General features: G+C 42.7%; 1 protein-coding gene across 1 annotated transcript; it reads left to right on the forward strand.

The window, feature by feature from the left end:
• The first annotated feature begins 1,205 nt into the window (after positions 1–1,205).
• LOC129758128 (protein purity of essence) lies at positions 1,206–19,003 on the forward strand. The gene is made up of 10 exons (XM_055755582.1): positions 1,206–1,325; positions 1,538–1,635; positions 2,236–2,666; positions 2,737–5,283; positions 5,355–6,540; positions 6,602–9,667; positions 9,757–14,203; positions 14,270–14,764; positions 14,827–18,398; positions 18,469–19,003. The coding sequence occupies exons 1-10, from the start codon at positions 1,207–1,209 to the stop codon at positions 18,648–18,650; spliced, it is 16,143 nt and encodes a 5,380-aa protein (XP_055611557.1). The 5' UTR covers position 1,206; the 3' UTR covers positions 18,651–19,003.
• Positions 19,004–19,054: the final 51 nt, after the last annotated feature.

Consider the following 19,054-nt stretch of genomic DNA (forward strand, 5'->3'; position numbering starts at 1 on the left):
ATTTGAATTTTGGTTTTAAACCTTAATAATTGTTAACGAATATTATTTGTGAAAAAATGAGAACAAGATTCAGTACATTTTGAGGAAATATATTTTAAATCAAAATTTGATTTCACGTGTTGGTACAGAAATGCCCTCGAAATGTTAATAACTGCGTGAGATTTTAAAAAGATTAATTGCCCTCGAATTTATTCAATAACCAATAATTATTGTTTGAATTATTTAACTGTAAAGTCATACGAGAACGAATTCCTTAAAAGATTACCTCATACCAAAAATTAAGAAAAAAAATCATCGCAATAAAAAAATCATCGCAAAAAACACGTGCGCGCATCCAAAAAAAAGTTTAAAAACAACGCCACCAGACAGCTGATTGGTTGTTTTGGCGTCGTTGACGTCGCGACGCTATCAAAACAAAAACAGCTGATCGGCACCGGTAAACAAACTGCCGAACACCGGTCAGCTGTTCGCGTTCGGCTGTCAAACTCGGAAAAATGTAAACAAACCGCTCGGAAAATGCATGCACCGCGTTAAATTCTCGAGTCATTTTTTCCGGTGTTGAGAAAGTTTTCATCTTTGTAAAGTTAGTGCGATTTCTCAAAATTTTGCTTAACAGATTTAAAATTTTGTTTTATGAAAAAAAAAGACGACTTTGAAATTTCCCGTTTGCGCTAGTTTATAAAGCATATTGTTAAAAGAGAGATACCAAAAATTAACGATTATTTTTTTCCAAAATATTGATTTCAAATCATTTAGAATTTCTGATTCAGCTTAAAAATTTACTATAACTAATTTATGTTTCTGAAATAATTTGAATTTACAGTTTTTGTCGTTTGTTTCGGTTGCCCCAAATTTGTTTTCTTTTTCATTTCCAAATGATTTATTTAGTAAAATTTATCCTAGAAATTGTTTCAGTGTCTAAACTTTTTCCAGTGATTCCGATCGAATTTATTTTTTACGGAACAGTTTTAATTTCGGAAATAAAGCAATCTCATTGTTGCCTTCCTACCCCTTGAATTAATCAAAAACACTTCACATAGCACTTTCACTATTTTTAACGACCTAAATTTTTAATTTCAACCACTGTCGTCTCTGTTTGAAGGCGTTTTCATCATCACAAAAATCGACCATTTTAGGGGAAAAAGCTTGCCCTGTAAACATCGCTAGCAGCACTGCAGCGAAAAAATTTTCTTAAAGAAAATCAAGATGGCTGCACATTCGGGAGGCGTAGATTGGGCTGCAATTTTAAAACCCCTTTTGGCTAGTTCATCGGAAAATGTGAGCAAAAATGACGTTCTAAATCTAGTGAAAACCATCATTCAAAGGTAAGTGGCTAGTTTATCTTCCCAATAACATGTTTTTTCGGGTCGAAAATAGCTTTGAAAAACCTGCTCCCCCATTTCGCAACAATGGCGACTCATCGATGGGGCCCCCCCATATTGTGGCAGCTCCATGTCTTCCGGGAGACATTTTTGCGCAATCATTGTCGTAGGTGCTTTTGATTACTGATCCGCAACGTTTTATCATATTTTTCCAGCGAAAATGAAATCCTCGATCATGACCCTACCCACAAGCGATTTTTCGACAGCTTTGTCGTGTTGGCAGCGGAATATCTCACCAATCAGGTCACGTCCCGTAAGTATTTATCTCACCTTTTCGTTTTGCTATCGATTTTTCATCCATGTTGGATTTTCTGCAAACCGAGAGATAGTAAAATGCGACGAAGAAGTGAAAGGAAAAAAAAACAATGACGGTCAGAAGAATCGCGATTTGTTTCCGACAATAGAGATTTTATTTTTTTTTTGAAGGGATTTTAACTCCACAGGAGGCATTCGTCCCTAATAGAAATTTTACCTTTTGTTTATGATTTATCACACATTGTAAATTTTGGAACAAAACTACTACCGATTGTTGTAATTGAAAGTTTATTATAGAAAAAAAACTTGAAACCGTAGTGGGGTGCGTTTAGTTATTCCAACTTTTTGCAAGTTGCAACTTTCTCCCTTCATATTCTTAAGATTAAGACCATGTACATACTTCATGAAAAATTAACAAGAAAAAAACTGAACCAAACAACACTTTCCTGAGATCCTTTCCAGGAAAAAATCTGATAGATAAAAATTCATATTTTTGTAAGCTGCGAATATTTAAATGATTTGATATAATAATTTTAACTATATCATTGAAAACGTAAATATAAAATCCATAAACATCTTGCCATTCCTGATCGTGCAGTATCCCAGACACAACTTCCCCAATTCTGCGAAGCGGGCACAGTTCTCATACGGTACATCCTACAACACTTGGATGGACAGGCTTCGCACAAACCAAGCATCCTGCTCATGGCTCTGCATGTGCTCTGTGAAGGGCGCAAAGATTCGGAACAAACACCTACCGGAACTTCGTCTATCATTTCGTCGTCCGGTTTGAAGTTCCTCAAGTATCCGGAGATACACAGCAAGTCACTTCCCGTCGGCGGTGGTGGAGCATCGTCTGCCGTTGGGGCCAATTCCTCCGGTAGTGGCTCTGAAAAGGACAGTCCGAAAAGCGAGATGAAACGTTCCCGGTCCGATTTGTCCACGGTGATTTTGCAACAACTAACGACGCCGCTCGGAACTGGTGTCTTCACATTTGCCGCGCTTAGTGAAGAACAAATCGACTGCACGGTAAGTGTTTGTGAATGTGTTTTCGTGTTTTCCAGCCATTTTTATTTCAAATATCGCTCCTGTTTCTTAGGAATTATTTGTGAAGGCCAACATCCAGTGTTTGCAAGCAACCAACGGCGGAGACAAGATTCTCCAGTGGTGTGCAAATTCACTGACAACGTTGGCCAAGTACCGTGCAAAGTACGAAGAATGCACCGTTCAGGGAAAACCCTTATATCTACCCATCACAACATCGGAATCCAGCGCTCTCAAAAACAATTTGGCTCAAATTGAAGCGGATATTTCCAACTTACTGCTAGCGGTCTCACTGCCGATCGTCGATCCTTTGAGCCCGTCTAAAATTCAATTGCTGTCACAGAGTGCAATGTCTGCGCTGTATTGTGCGGTTCTAACATCAACGGCAAACAGTGTTTTGGCAATGGCTGCTAGTGGTTCTCAAAAGAACGCTTCCGCTACCCAGCTGCAACCGAAGGAACAGCAAAGTTCTGATGCTCAGATTCAAAAAGAAACTGATGATGAGGAGGATTTCGCTCGGATTATCGTGGACCGGGCTCTGGAAATTTACGGAAAAATAGGAAGCATTTTGAAGGGATCTACACGAGCCCATATCTATCAGAATCATGTATGCATTGGCGCTTGGTTGTTGATTTCCGGCATCCAAGGAACAATGGGTGCCTCAGGAAATCCCAGTGGCGCTAGTGTTCAACAAACGGCAACCGTCAAAACATCGGAAGAAAGCTTGAAAGGAAGAAGTCCTTTGAAAACTTTGGATGTTCCGCAGTTGGCGTCGACTACCCCAACACCAGCATTAAGAGTGAACCTTTTCAAGTTGCAACAAGGGTTTGGCGTATTGAGCGCTGCTATTGCTCGCCATAGTATCACACTGCTGACGGAACTTATCGACGATCTCAAAATTGATTCCCGCACCGATGATGAAGAATACAGCAGCATTGAATCGGCTGGATTCGACATCTTGGGTCAATATTCATCGATACAACGAGTTGTCCGAGTTCTAAACAGCGCAACACTACAGCAATTGATGACCTTCTTGGCAACAGTGAGCTACCGGAAGGCATGTACTTTGCGTCGGATTAATACGAAAACCACCAACGAAGGCGAACCGATGAGTTACAGTGACTCTACGACTTACTACAATGACACCTTTTCCTGCTCGGAAGGCAGCGAACCAGAAGAAGAAGACAGCGATAGCTATTTGGGTCTATGGTTCAAAGAAACTTTGTCTCCCGAGGCTAACGAGGAAATGACTGAATCACAAGAACAAGATAAAAAAGATGAAAAACGTCATGGTGGTAATCTAGTATCTGCCAAAGACGAGCCCCACGAGTATCTTAATCTGAGTTCTCTGATATTCAATTTCTTCGACGCTTCTCTGGGAGGACAACACATCTACTTGAATCGATATGCTAAGACTGGCCTCACCGAACAACAAATGGTCCTTTTGGCAAATATCTTGCGTGATCTAGATCGGGACTCGGCACGTGGCGATCCTGAAAACTCGGGCTGTTTACAATGGCAGAACGCAATGGTCAAGTTTTCCGGCTCCGTTGGACGTTACTTACATAATTTGATATCGAACTCTTTGCTTAACGAATCACTACAATCTGCGCTTTTGCTACACTTGGGCGTGTCACCGTGGACCCAAGATTCCAACATTTGGCCGTTGCAAGTCTATTCCAGAACTTTGGCTGTACTGGTTCAAATTCTCCTGCTAAAACCATCCCAAGAAAAAGAGGCTGCATGTCTGTCGGTTTGGCATCGTCTCGTCAACACTCTCGTCGAGGGTGTATGCTCAAACCAACCCATTCCAAGCGAATCGGAAATAGAAGATCTTAATGTGGAACACGCTCAACTGCTGCTTTTCCTGTTTCATTCGCTTAATTTAATGCAGAAAAAGTCGATACTGCTCCTGACTGCTGGTGGCGTTATTCGCTGTTCCGAGGTGTGCCGATCCGTTACTCCGGAAAAACCTCTGCGAGACCATCAGATAATGCTCTTATCGCGATTGCTATTGTTCTTGGAGTATTTGATGAAACATCTTTATAACCCTCCAAACGTCCTGCTAGAACAAGTCCGCTGGAATTTATTCAGTGTTTTCACATTGGATTCCGAACAGAAAATAAGTGACCTACTGAATTACAAGACCAAGATGATGTCGTTTTGTCGCAAAGATATTGAAGATAAACATCGTAAATTGGCTAACGAATTTAGCATCGGTGGTGTAAAGCCAAAATTCTATTCTCTGACCACTGTTGACACCAAGATTCAGCAGGAGTTCAAACTGGATGGTCTGGCATGGAATTTCATTCTTTGTACTCCGGATAAGCTCAAATACCCGTGGCTGATTGATGCTCTCATCGATATTCTCAGCATTACGGATATGTGCTTGGCCAAAATTCCTTTCCAAACACTGTGTGCTGTTCATTACTGTTTTAGTCTGTGCTGGAAACTATTGCTGGGCTTACCGCCATCCACTCAGCACGTTGAGTCTCTGATGCAGGAGAAGACACCGAACCTGCATTCCTTATTGTGGTCGATTCGTTGCCTACATCCAATTACCCATTCACACTATCTTATTGTCAATAGTTTGGTTAAACAGGTATGTGGTTTGAAAAAAAAAAATAACGTAACCACTTGAATTGTTATATTTATATAATTTTCTGATTCCAGGGTATGTATACGCAATCCGCAGAAGCTCTATGGAATCGTCTTACAGACCACGTTTCTGATGTGAAATATAGCTTGAAATTGACTATGCTTGGATTAGAATCGTTTGCCTCGAACTTTCAACCAGATCAACCACGGCTTTCCAAAATCATACTGTTGGATAGTTTAGTGTCCCATTTGTATGCCATCTGTTGGGCCGAAAAAGAAGGCGTAAACATTAAAACCAAATCCAACAACAACAGTAGCAGTTCATCAAGTAGCAGTACCAGCAGCAATAGTAGCACCAGTAGCAATAGTTCCAGCAGTAGCACAAACTCGAACTGTTCAACCGGCGGAAATGAAGCCAACGCTGGTACAATTGGTCAGGGTGTGATAAGTACTCAAGATATTTCCACTTCTACAGGATCCGCATTGGATGCGATAAAATCGTCATCTCGCAATGAATTAACTAAAAATTTGATGGCTAAATTGATGGAAGTGTTAGGAATAGTTAAAGAAACAACCTACAAAACCATGTTGAATAACTTGAGTGGCCAAATTCCACCGACACTGATTGAACCCTTGATTGGGATCTGTGGATCAAAAAATACAATTTGCCAAGAACTGTCAACGCAATTGCTCGGACTAATCGTTGGTCAAGACAAAGATGTTATCTCGGTTGAATGGCGTAAAAATCTGTCTATTCTGGAGGACAATTTTACCAGCGGTTCATTCCCTGTTGAAGTTCATACGCTAACAGTTATTGAGGGACATCTCACCGAGACTTCCAAGCATCTGAGCTACTCAATTTTACTATCATTGAAACACGCACTGAAGTCGTGCATTAACTTGATCTACTACATGCTACCAAACTACGACGACAAGCAGTTGGATGAAGACCTTAAGGAAATCCTCATCCCGATGATCTTTGATCTGCGGGCAGAGTATTTATACGATGTTGTAAACAAGTGCTTAGAGTCGCTTCTTGGGGGTGACAGTAATTCTGAAACCTATCAACTATTGGCGTACTCCAACATTCTACGACACAGTTATCGCTTTTTGATTGAGTATACCGAGCTGTCGGCTCATGGCCAAACAATAAACGTCGAAGAAACCGTGCTTCATAATATTATCAAGTTCTGGGAAAATATGCTCGACAAGACTATTGGGTTGAAAGCTATGCGAGAATTTTTCTACGAGAGTAAAAAAGGTAAGAAAAATATTTTTCAGGTATTACTGAAAATGGATTAAACGTGATTTATTTTTCATAGGAAACTTGGTGCAGATTCTGCTATCTTTCACCGGAACCAACCTATCCCAAAAATACTCAACCAAAGTGTTGCAGTTTTTCGAAAAATTGTTGTCCGCATCCGAAAAGCTTGATGCACAGTTTGACGTCGAGGAGGTGTGCTTCTGCATTGGCGAATTGGCAAACGCTGACTCTGGAAAACTTAAGAACTGGCTCAGTCATATACTGCTTGGTCCCCGGGGCGCTAGTTTGACAACGGGTGGTGGATCCAATGCATCAAGCAATGTTCCTACACCGACAAATATGGCTACGGTTTCAGCGATACCAAGCATTACAGATCAGCTGGCCGTATCAGCGACATCAGACAACAACACCGGAAACAACGCATCCGTTGGAGCTGATCCTGACGCCATGGATATAGATTATGAATGTATGGCGGCGATGCCATGGTATCGAGAAAACAGTCGCACCGGAAATGAAGCTGTTGATGAAGCTTTGGAGAAAAATGGAAAACTACTCCAATCATTGGTGAAATATATCGTATCAGAGAATTGTATTGCGCCGTCTATTTCGGAGGCATTGTTTCAAGCCTTGATTCAGATCGGTCATAATCTGTTATGTCCAGCCCAGGAAGCCATTGAATTTGCAGATCTTTTGCAGGTCATGATAACTCTGGCTGATGCTGGAAAGGGCCGTGGCCATGCTTTGTTGTTCAGTGCCGCCGTAGATTGGTTGGAAATATCCAAAAATCAAGTTGTTGAAGGAAGAGCTGGAAAGAGTGGAGCCAAAGCAGCAGTTCAATTGGAAAATGTTACAGCTATTTTGAAATACATGAGTGATCTGCTACTTGGCCTGGGAGCTTCAGGCAGTCGCTCAATGAATCCACCATGGGACGAGGAATCGCCGCTGGATGCTGAAGATATTCTGGATGACTTGGGTGGTGATGATGAAGACAGCGCTGTTGAAGATTCTGATGAAGATAGTCTTAGCAACAAGCTGTGTACCTTCTCGATAACTCAAAAGGATTTTATGAATCAACACTGGTATTATTGTCATACATGTAAAATGGTGGATGGAGTTGGCGTTTGTTCAGTTTGTGCCCGAGTTTGTCACAAAAATCACGACATCAGCTACGCTAAATATGGCAACTTTTTCTGCGATTGTGGAGCTAAAGAAGATGGATCATGTCAAGCGTTATCAAGAAGAAGTAATTCCGGAGAAGATTCTATCTTGGGAAATTCTTTGCCAAGATCTGCTGAATCAGAATCTGTTATGTTAACAAGCTCATTACGTCGTCGTGCATCCAGTCCAACAAGTCAACTCAATCAAGGAACAGGTCAAATGTCGGAGAAAGAACAACTGCTGGCTAAAATAATCGAAAGCTCTAAAGATTGTTTGAGCAATCCGGATCAGTGGAAGACAGTTATTCGCTGCATTTTGAACTTTTTTAACTCGTTTATGCCAGCTATCAAAGATCATTGTGCTAAATATTCCACTGTTGGTTGTCACTTACGTGCACGGAGTGCATTGGAACGACTTCATCAACCAGAAAAATCATACTCGTTTAGCGAACAGATCATGGTTGCAACACTTGGATCACAGGAAGGAGCATTTGAAAATGTACGAATGAACTTCTCTGGAGAACAGGGACAAACAATCAAACAACTGTTATCTTCGAATTTGGTGAGGCGAGTAGCACTCTGCTGTTTAGCTTCTCCACACGGAAAACGTCAACAGTTGGCTGTTTCACATGAGAAAGGAAAAGTCACCATTTTACAACTATCTGCCCTGCTGAAGCAAGCGGATGCTGCAAAGAAGAAACTGACTCTTACAAGATTGGCTTCAGCTCCAATTCCTTGTACTGTATTGTCCTTGGCTTCTAATCCTGCAAACGAAGATTTCCTTGCCGTCTGTGGCCTCAAAGAATGCCATGTCCTAACGTTTACCAGTACAGGTGCGACTAACGAACACATCGTCCTTACGCCACAACTTGAAACTGGTAACTTTATCAAACGTGCGATTTGGCTGCCCTGTTCGCAAACAAAACTTGCCTTAGTAACTGCGGATTTCGTTAAGATCTACGACTTGGCAGAGGACAGTTACAGTCCACAATACTTTTTCCTGGTACCCAGCGGCAAAATCCGAGATTGCTCATTCGTCTATCAGGACGATACCTATTACATGCTGATCATGTCTTCACACGGTTATATTTACAGTCAACCACTAAGTGACGAAAGTCTTGCAAAGCACGGCCCCTTCTACGTTACAAGCACCCTTGAATTAGACCATCCATCAATAACCGACGACAATGGGCAAATTCTAGGAGGCGGAGTGTCAATCTACTATTCACATGTATTGCAAATGCTATTTTTCAGTTATGTTGCTGGACGTAATTTTATGGCTCCGTTATCTAATGTCAATCAAGGAGTTAAATGTGTTATCAACCTTATCTCGAATCCTGCTTCCAAGGTGTTTTCGAAATCAACGACACAACCGCTTTGTCAATGGACCGAAATTCCCGGTCATCCAGGTTTGATCTGCGCGATGATGCAAAATCTTAATAATCCTGTTATCTTTATGATCAAGCCTGATGGTTATGCGGCTCAAGAAATCAAAGCCCAAAATGCCAAGGCGAAAATAATGGACATGGTTGCAATCCGCCACTCCGTGTCTGGCGTGGAAAAGACAACTTTAATACTGCTTTGCGAAGATGGCAGCCTTCGTATTTATGCCGCTCATCCAGAAAACACAGGCTACTGGTTATCGCCAGAGATTCAACCCATTGGTAATTTATTCCAATCGGGTGTTTATTCCAAATCACGCAAATCTAAAAAGGCGAACAAGCAGAGTACCAGCCAGCCAAGTAGTAAGAACGGGGCCAATTCAGCACCTACCTTCGCGATCGACTTTTTCGAACATTGCACTCTGATGAACGACGTCGAATACGGTGGCAACGATCTGCTGCAGATTTACAACACCCAACATTTGAAACATAGACTTAATTCCACCGGATTGTATGTAACTTCAACCCGTGCTAACGGATTTACCCTGGATGTCATCAATAACGAACCGAATATGGTCATCACTGGTAAGTGTCATTCAAGTCTACATAAATTATTGCAGATGCACTTGATTAATCTGCTTCAGTCAAACCAATAATCTTCATTTGATTTTCAGGAGTGCGTATTTCGATCGGTTCCCAGGACGTTAGCAAGGCGCCTCAAAACATCACTATTCTAGGTCGAGTTATTCCGACTGTCGCAACCCGTGCACGGTGGTTTGATGTGCCGTTGACTCGTGAGGAAAGTTTGCAGAGTGATAAAAAATTGAGCATTCTGTTCGGACCTTCACAAGACCCTGAGAACATTACCATTTTGGATAGTATCAAAATTTACGGAAAAACAAAGGATGTATTCGGTTGGCCAGAAGAATCTGAAGAAGCTGGATCATCATCGATCAATTCTGCAACCCAAACACCAGGTCAGATGACGGGCTCAATGAACAACGGAGAAAACGGAGACGGATCGGGAAGTCCAGGGTCCATGTTGACTCCGCTTGATAAAATGGTTTCAACGATGCTGCAAGTGTTGGATAGTGGTATATCCTTGCTTGGAGGACCAAATAGCGAAGAGAATTGTAAGCAAACTGCTATTGATGTTGCCACATCGCTAATTTTATATCCGACGACGAATCTTGTACAACAAGATGCGCGAAATGTGCTGATTACATGTCACTCAAATAAGACTTCTTACCATTCTTACAAAGATAAGGAAATATTGTCCGATATCAATGCCCAGTTGAAGAGGATGTCAGAAACTAGAGATTACAGAAACATTGATCCAGAAGCTTTCTACCGTGTAGTGTTGATGACCCGTGGAATTGCCATTCAAAGACCTCAAGCATTAACCAAAATTTGCTCAGAAAACCAATTCCCAATTCTACAACAATTAATGGATCTTACAAAGGAGTTATTCAAGATCACACCTGCCTTCGAGGAACCGTTGGCTATCGTCAAGCAGGGTTTATCACACGTGGAAGCCGTTGTTTATTCCTTGATTGAAATAATTTACGCTTTTGCTCTGTCCGACAGTGAAATGATTGAACCGATGACAAAATTCTTCGTAGAATTGTTATTGGATTCAGCACCAATTATTAGCCACAGCGCGAAACAAGCTATGGTGAGATTACTACGTCCCAAAATTCGTCGTCGTAAGGTGCTGATTGAAAGCCCGCCAGTGTGCTCTACACCAACTCCATCAACGGTTGCATCGATAGTTGCTGGTCCTTCGGGATCCACAAGTGTAGCTCCATCGGCATCTTCATCGGTTGGAGCAGTTGGTAGTTCGATAGCTTCCGGTGGTTCTATGGCTGTTGGTGGCGTTGCATCTAATGATGATTTTGCCAGTGCAATGCAGGAAGTTGATGCTATCGAATCATTGGGATTGGAACCGTCTGGAAGTGGAAATCAAGCGCTGGCTTCACTAGAAGCTCTACTTGGTGTTGGATTCCCACATCTGTTGGAAACCCCAGACGCAGACGATGAGACAATCATGGAGATTGCCATCGCATTAAGTCTGCAGGACAATGAAACAGATCTTGCTGCCTTACAGCAGAGCATTGCTCAGTATCAAGGACGGAATCGCAATCAAGCTCAAGGACTGCCAGCTGCAATTGCCGGAGGTTCGTCTTTCAACGTTGAATCCAATGCTTCTGGCGGGGGTTCAGACGATGATGAAATTTCCAATGTAGCAACTGAAGGATCGACTTTGAGGACCTCCCCCGCTGGTGAGCATGCTGGTAGTGGAAGTGGTGGATCAGAAAGTGGATGCAGTGGTGTTGAAAGCATTGGTGGTACTTCTGGTAGAAGCTCGACTTACGATGAACAACCAAATCCATCTCCACCGAGAACTTCTGGCGTCGATCACATTGCACCACAACCCGTGGCTCCGCCGGAAACTGAAGATAATGGCGGAGAAAATGCTTGCAAACTTCATATTCTCCGTTATTCAATTTTGAACAAATTAGTGGAAAACTTCGCAACACTGGATAATGTAACCGGTGCTCAGTGTATACCGTTCATGCAAGTTATTCTAATGTTGACATCTGATTTAGACGGCAGTCAGGAAGCCGATCAACAAGTAATGAATCGTTTATTACAAGCTTTGATCGATAGATTAGAGATTCCAAGCACCAAGATCTATCAAATGTCGAATCGCTCATCGAAAACCGAAGTTCAGTTGATAGTGCTGCGATTGGTTGGTGTATTGATGGGCAAAGTAAAATCCAAATCTTCATCGTCTTCTGGATCCACAGGAGCAGGACCGTCATCTTCTGCAGTTAGCCAAGCAGTACTGGACAACGCAACATTTGTTGCTCAAGCTACTGCAAATGCTTTGATGAAAAACAACGCTATTCCGTACTGCTTGATGATAATGGAATCTTTTCTGCCGCACTGGAAAAACGTTGCCAACACCGAAGAGACGCTATCGGCAACTACTACGACCAACACAGTTACGGGCCCTGTTATTACCACACCTGGTGGAACTCCAACCAATAATCTTTTGAAGCCAACTCTATATGGACTGTCACCTGATTTGCAACCGTTCTTTGCGCGTCAATACGTGAAAGGTTGTACTGATGTGTTTGAGCTGTATCCGCAAGTGCTAACCGAAATGGCCGTCCGTTTACCGTATCAAGTTCTTAAATTATCCTCGGGTCATCCATCATCCCACGATTGGTATCATTCCCTTTGCGAGTATATGACCAACACCTTATGCGAATATATGATGTACATGCAGTCGCAAGTTCTACGTCGGCAAGTTCGAAAACTTTTGCTGTACATTTGTGGAAATAAGGAAAAGTATCGACAACTACGCGATTTGCATTCTTTAGACACCCACATGAAAGCGGTCAAAAAATGCTATGAAGGTGGAAGTGCTCCTCAAATGTCCGCAATAGCTTCCAGTGGCACCACGAATTCATTACTCAGTTACGATGCATTGGTTGAGCTCACCGAACACTTCCGAGCATGTCAAGAAATAGCTTCGATCCGTACCGGTAATTGGCAACGTTTCTGCGTGCGAAATCCAGACATTCTTCCATCGCTTTTGAACATAAGCTGCTGTCATTTGGAGGAGGGCGTTTCGTCCATTATACTTCAACTTCTACAGTCCGCAATTTGCAACACCCAAGGAATCAAACAACAGGTAGATCATGCTGCTGCTGCTGCTTCGAGCATAAAGATTTCTGTTATGAAAGATCGCAAAGACCGGGACAAGTCCGAGGAATCTGATACGGCGGCTGAATCTAAATTTGATGCCGCTCAGTGTATTGCTCTTGTATTGCAAATCTTCACTCAGGTTCCATTTCACAATCTGACCAAATTCATTCGAAGTTTCCTTCTAGAAACAAACTCCACTGCAATTCGTTGGCAAGCACATAGTTTGGTCTACGCTTTCTACGAGAACAGCAACGAAGCTAATAAAGAGTTGTTACTTCAATGTCTTTGGGGTCTATGGCCATTGCTGCCGGCCTACGGTAAAAGAACTGCCCAATTCGTTGATCTTTTGGGTTTCCTCACTCTCAATACCAAATCATTGAGTGACAAACTTCCAGATTACACCGCCCAAGCTGTATCAGTTCTTCGACAACAAAACGAATTGCTTCACAAACACCCGAACGCTCCAATCTACACATCTCTGGGTCACGTATTGGAATTGGAAGGTTTTTATCTCGAGTCAGAACCCTGCCTTGTTTGTAACAATCCCGAAGTTCCATATTCCAACATCAAACTGTCAACGGTGAAGGTCGATTCCAAATTCACCACAACAACTACAATTGTCAAGTTAGTCCAGAGTCACACAATTTCGAAGATCATCCTTCGCATAGCGGATCTGAAACGTACAAAAATGGTACGAACCATTAATATTTACTACAACAACCGAACGGTCCAAGCTGTGGTTGAACTCAAGAATCGTCCCGCGATGTGGCATAAAGCACGTAAAGTTACCCTGCAGTCGGGTCAAACAGATATCAAAATTGATTTTTCACTACCGATAACTGCTTGCAATTTGATGATAGAGTATGCTGACTTCTACGAAACAGTGAGCGGTTCCAGCGAAAATCTGCAGTGTCCCCGATGCAGTGCTGTGGTGGCAGCCAATCCAGGTGTATGCGGAAACTGTGGAGAAAATGTTTTCCAGTGCCACAAATGTCGGGCCATTAATTACGACGAAAAGGATCCGTTCCTATGTCACTCTTGCGGTTTCTGCAAATATGCTAAATTTGACTACAGTATCTTTGGCCGTGCTTGTTGTGCTGTGGATCCTATTGAATCGGCAGAAGATCGCACAAAAACAGTTCAAACCATACACGCTTCTTTAGAGAAAGCTGATCGGTCATACAAGACGTTACAAAATAATAAGCAAATTCTGGAATTATTGGTGCAGAAGGTCGCCGAACACAAACTTGATCGTACATTAGATGAAACCTTGATTGGCGCAGTCGTCGGTTCATCACAGGTTAACAAGGTCATTCAACTATTGGCACAAAAATATTGCGTGGAATCCAAATCGACCTTTGAGGAGTTGAGCAAAATAATACAAAAAGTTCAAGCTTGCAGAAAGTAAGTTAAACATTTATTTCAAATATTAAGGGTAAATTTACTATAAAGTTTTTTCTTTCTAAACAGGGAACTGGTAGCCTATGATCGCAGTCAAATGGATTCTCCTGGATGTTCATCTATTTCTTTAGGAGGTGCGCTACCGGATAATCTGGTGATTCCCATGAACAAATGCTACGGATGTGCCCTAGCTTCTACCGAGCAATGCTTGACGCTTTTGCGGGCTATGGCATCAAATATGCCCTGCCGGGTAGGATTATGCAGCCAAGGATTGGTGCAAGAGCTAGCAGTTAACAATCTACGTCGAGGAACAAATCAAATACAGGACGAAGTTCGTCAGCTGCTCTGTCTGTTGACCAGAGATTTACCGGATGCTACGTTGGATTTGTGTAATCTGTTGCAAGACCGCGTTCGAATGGCTTTGTGTGGAACGGTTCCACTTGCTAATTTGGACTCAGCGGTTCGTCACGAGATGGCACTGTTGGAGGCGATGACAGCCCAAGATGATACCTGCTGGGAACTCAAGCTCAAAGCAGTCATCGAATTGTTCCTGCAGGCTTCGAGGTGGGTTTTTTAAGACTTTTATTAATTTCGTCTTGCAAATTTATTTTTTTCACTTTCAACAGAGATGCTCGTGGACCGGCTGTTGCCGTCATACAACCATGTCTACGAATAGTACAATCGTTGATGAGCCCACCGATGCCGATTAGCCGAACTAACAAGGACCTGACCACTCAAGAGCTGTGCACCGTTCAACCAACTGAAGGTCTTACTGTGAGCTATGAAAAATGGATTTCTGGTGATCCACAGCACTCGTTTGCTTCATGGAAAGCTCGGATGCCCCCAATTACTGGTACTGCAACACCAAGAGCCGAGGATAGTGCCATTCAGTTGGCAGTAGCTGAAGCTGCTTCCAGTGTAGGACAATTATCCTTAAGCACCTTCCGGTCTGCTTTGGAGCAAAAACGAAACCAATTCAGGAATGCTTATCTTATCGAAAAATATGGCAAACGATGGCGACAAAGAGTATTAAGTAAGGGTGTAGATGCAATCCCGTTAGAGTTGACGGCGGCTTGGCTCCAACCGGTACTCTTCAACACAAACTCGCGACTTGGAAGACAATTGGCTTGTGCTCTAGTTACTTCTCTTAGTCGAACCCCTGAGAGAAAACGTGAAATTTTAGACTTGTTAACCAGTTTCCTCAAATACATCGGAGAAAGTGGTGAAGCCAGCGGAGAATTTATAGCTCTGTATCGAATTCTGGCCGATGAAACACCCTGGCGACAATATCTGGCTCTGAAGGGAGTTCTGTCGTTAATTGCTGATTTACTAACCATTGAAATTGAGAAAATTCATCGCCTCGAAGAGACGACGCTTTCATCAGATTTGGCGCAGGGATATGCCTTGCGACAACTCGTTGAGTTGATGGCTATGTTTTTGGATAACCCCCCGATCCGTAAGGCCTTCAAGGGCAAGTTGTTGGGATCTGTACTACAAGGTTATTTGAACTTGAGAAAATTGGTAGTGCAACGTACCAGATTAATCGATGATGCACAGGAGAAGTTACTAGAAATGTTGGAGGAGATGACCACGGGAACAGAGGAAGAAACAGCTGCATTCATGGCGGTTTGTATTGACACCGTGCGTAAGATGCCAACGGCCGACGTCAAGACACCTGTATTTATGTTTGAACGATTGTGTTCAATAATTCATCCAGAAGAGAATGATGTTGGTGAATTTTTCCTTACGTTGGAGAAGGATCCTCAACAGGAAGACTTCTTGCAAGGTCGCATGTTGGGCAACCCCTATCCATCAAATGAGGCCGGATTGGGTCCGTTGATGCGAGATGTTAAAAACAAGATTTGTATCGATTGTGAGTTGGTTGCATTGCTTGATGACGATAACGGCATGGAACTCCTGGTGCATAACAAAATTATAAGCTTGGATTTACCAGTAAAAGAGGTGTATAAAAAGGTTTGGCTGCAGGAGGGCGGTGAACGAGATGCTATGAGAATCGTTTATCGTATGCGTGGTTTGCTTGGAGATGCTACAGAAGAATTTATAGAAACTCTAAATGCGAAAAGTCAGGAAGAAGTGGATAACGAACAACTTTATCGAATGGCCAACGTTTTGGCAGATTGTGGAGGATTGAAGGTTATGCTTGACAGAATTGGAAGTCTCCAAAATGTGGCGAAGGCACGAACATTATTACAAGTATTGTTGAAACTGTTTTTGCTGAGTGTGAAAGTTCGGAGATGTCAAGAAGTTTTGTGTCAACCCGAACTAGGGGCTATTAACACATTACTGAAAGTTCTTCAGTTATGTTTGCAAAGTGAAAATGATGCCCAGCAATCGGCCGTTACTGAACAACTGCTAGAAATAATGGAAACAATACTTTCAAAGGCAGCCTCCGATACTCTTGATTCGTTCTTGCAATTTTCATTAACTTTCGGAGGTCCGGAGTATGTGCAGGCTCTGCTGTCATGCACAAACTGTGCAAACGTTAGAAATAGTCCCTCAGTCCTGCGTCATTTGATTCGAGTTCTTGCTGCGCTGGTTTATGGAAACGATATCAAAATGGCACTCTTGTGTGAGCATTTCAAAGAGGTATTTGATTTCAACAAATTCGATGCGGATCGTTCTGCCGAAGATGAGTTTAAAATGGAACTGTTTTGTGTGTTGACTACCGGTATCGAACATAATTCCATCGGTGGCATACTCAAAGACTACATAATGAGCCTCGGTATAGTAGACAAAGCTCTAGAATACATCAAAGGACACGCGCCTTGCGTAAAACCAACTTTGCTGCGAACAGATTCCGATGAATTGAAAGAGTTTATATCCAGAGCTTCATTGAAATATATTCTCCGATTTTTGACTGGTTTAGCCACGAAACATGAAGCAACCCAGTTTGCTGTAGCTAAAGACATAATCCCTATCATTCATCGTTTGGAACAAGTCTCCAGTGATGAACATGTAGGATCGTTAGCTGAAAACCTGCTGGAAGCGCTCTGTACCGAACCGTCTACGGCGAAACGTGTACAAGAAGTTCGGGACTTTACTCGGGCAGAGAAGAAACGTCTTGCCATGGCTACTCGTGAGAAGCAGCTCGATGCCCTGGGTATGCGTACCAATGAAAAAGGTCAAGTTACCGCTAAAGGAGCTATTTTGTCCCAAATTGAAAAACTTCGTGAGGAGACTGGTTTGGCGTGCTTCATTTGTCGAGAAGGTTACGCTTGTCAGCCCAACAAAGTTCTTGGCATATACACCTTCACGAAACGTGCGAATGTTGAGGAATTTGAAATCAAGCAAAAGAAAACGGTGGGCTATACAACGGTAACACATTTTAATGTTGTACACATCGATTGCCACATGTCGGCTATTCGGTTGGCCAGAAGCCGTGACGAATGGGAAAGTGCTTCCCTGCAAAACGCTAATACACGTTGTAATGGATTGTTGCCTCTGTTTGGTCCCGATGTTACCGAGTCCTCATTCTCATCCTGCATGGCTCGCCACAATAATTATATGCAAGAATCTACTCAGCGCTGTGAGATAACGTTTAGCAGTTCGATTCATGATCTCAAGCTGCTGCTGATGCGTTTCGCCCAAGAGAAAAGTTTCCACGAGGACGCCGGAGGTGGAGGTCCTCAATCTAATATGCACCTAGTTCCCTACTTGCTGTTCTACAGTCTTTACACACTACTGTCATCGCGTTCGTATTCCCGCGAAGAGATGACACTGACTGCTTACATTGGACACAAACCATCGGATCGCTGGCTCGAGTGTGCATACGAAGCAGACGGACCGCTCTACTTGATAACAATGTCCCTGGCTTTGCACACCCCAGGCATTTGGGATCGCAACAAGTTGGCTCACCTAAAACGACTGATAAGCGTTGGCCACGCTCGCAGCTGTAGTCCGAATTCTATCTGCAAATTTATAGCGCCAAATGATCGTGCTCAGAAAGATTACACCGTCTACAAACCATATCTTTTGATGTGGGGAATGGTAGATTTGATCTACAAGAACTTCTTCCGTTCCGTAACCACTCCCAAGGACGAGGACTGGCCTATATCGCTGTTCGACTACATCCGTCGGAATGATGAAGCCATGCTGAAGCATGCTGATGGCACGTTGGAAACATTTACTGATGAATACGTACCTTGTACTTCGTTCGGTGAATTTTGTGATGTTGCTGGTAAATGTTGAAACGTTTTTAGTGCAACAGTTTCGCTTAATTAAAAAAATATTTCTTTTTTGAACAACAGGTCTGCTAGGTGAAATTGAAAACCCGGATGGATGGATGGACGAACTCCTGCAGTCACTTCCTTCGCCCAATTCGGCTTCCGCAGCAACGGCACCAGCACCCGCTTCTTCGTCCGGCGGTTCCTCCGCATCTGGCCCGGCAGCATCCTCCGGTGCCGGTGGACCTTCGTCTTCGACCGCTTGAGCCTGGTCGGAGGTATTGGCGCCGCCCATTGGTTTCGGTGGCGGCCAGGATAGCTTTTTCATGCCACCGGAAAACTACACCTATGATGATGAAGATGATTGGTGAAAATATGAGGTATTTGATGATATCTATAATTCGTTCTTTGCATAATACATATACATATAGCCTGTGCGGCCCAATCATAAAACTATCGTACTGACATAACAAAATATTAATCAATACTTGAAATCAATGGGACATCATAATACATACTAGAAGTATCACCCTATAATCAATGAAACAATATAAAATTCTGTGTGGTTAAAAATTCACATTATCTATACTTATAGAAATATAATTTGCACTGCATATTATATGCTGTCCTTGTCATTGAAACCGATGACATCCCAACCTTACTGAAAGAA

Source organism: Uranotaenia lowii, chromosome 3, assembly GCF_029784155.1.
Source record: "Uranotaenia lowii strain MFRU-FL chromosome 3, ASM2978415v1, whole genome shotgun sequence".
In the NCBI taxonomy this organism is placed as follows: Eukaryota; Metazoa; Arthropoda; class Insecta; order Diptera; family Culicidae; genus Uranotaenia; species Uranotaenia lowii.

Excerpts from the sequence above, each read along its gene's own strand:
- LOC129758128 (XM_055755582.1), top strand. The coding sequence starts at position 1,207 with ATGGCTGCACATTCGGGAGGCGTAGATTGGGCTGCAATTTTAAAACCC. Across the intron at positions 1,326-1,537 it reads GTGAAAACCATCATTCAAAG|CGAAAATGAAATCCTCGATC; the intron begins GTAAGTGGCTAG and ends ATATTTTTCCAG. Across the intron at positions 18,399-18,468 it reads TGAATTTTGTGATGTTGCTG|GTCTGCTAGGTGAAATTGAA; the intron begins GTAAATGTTGAA and ends TTTGAACAACAG.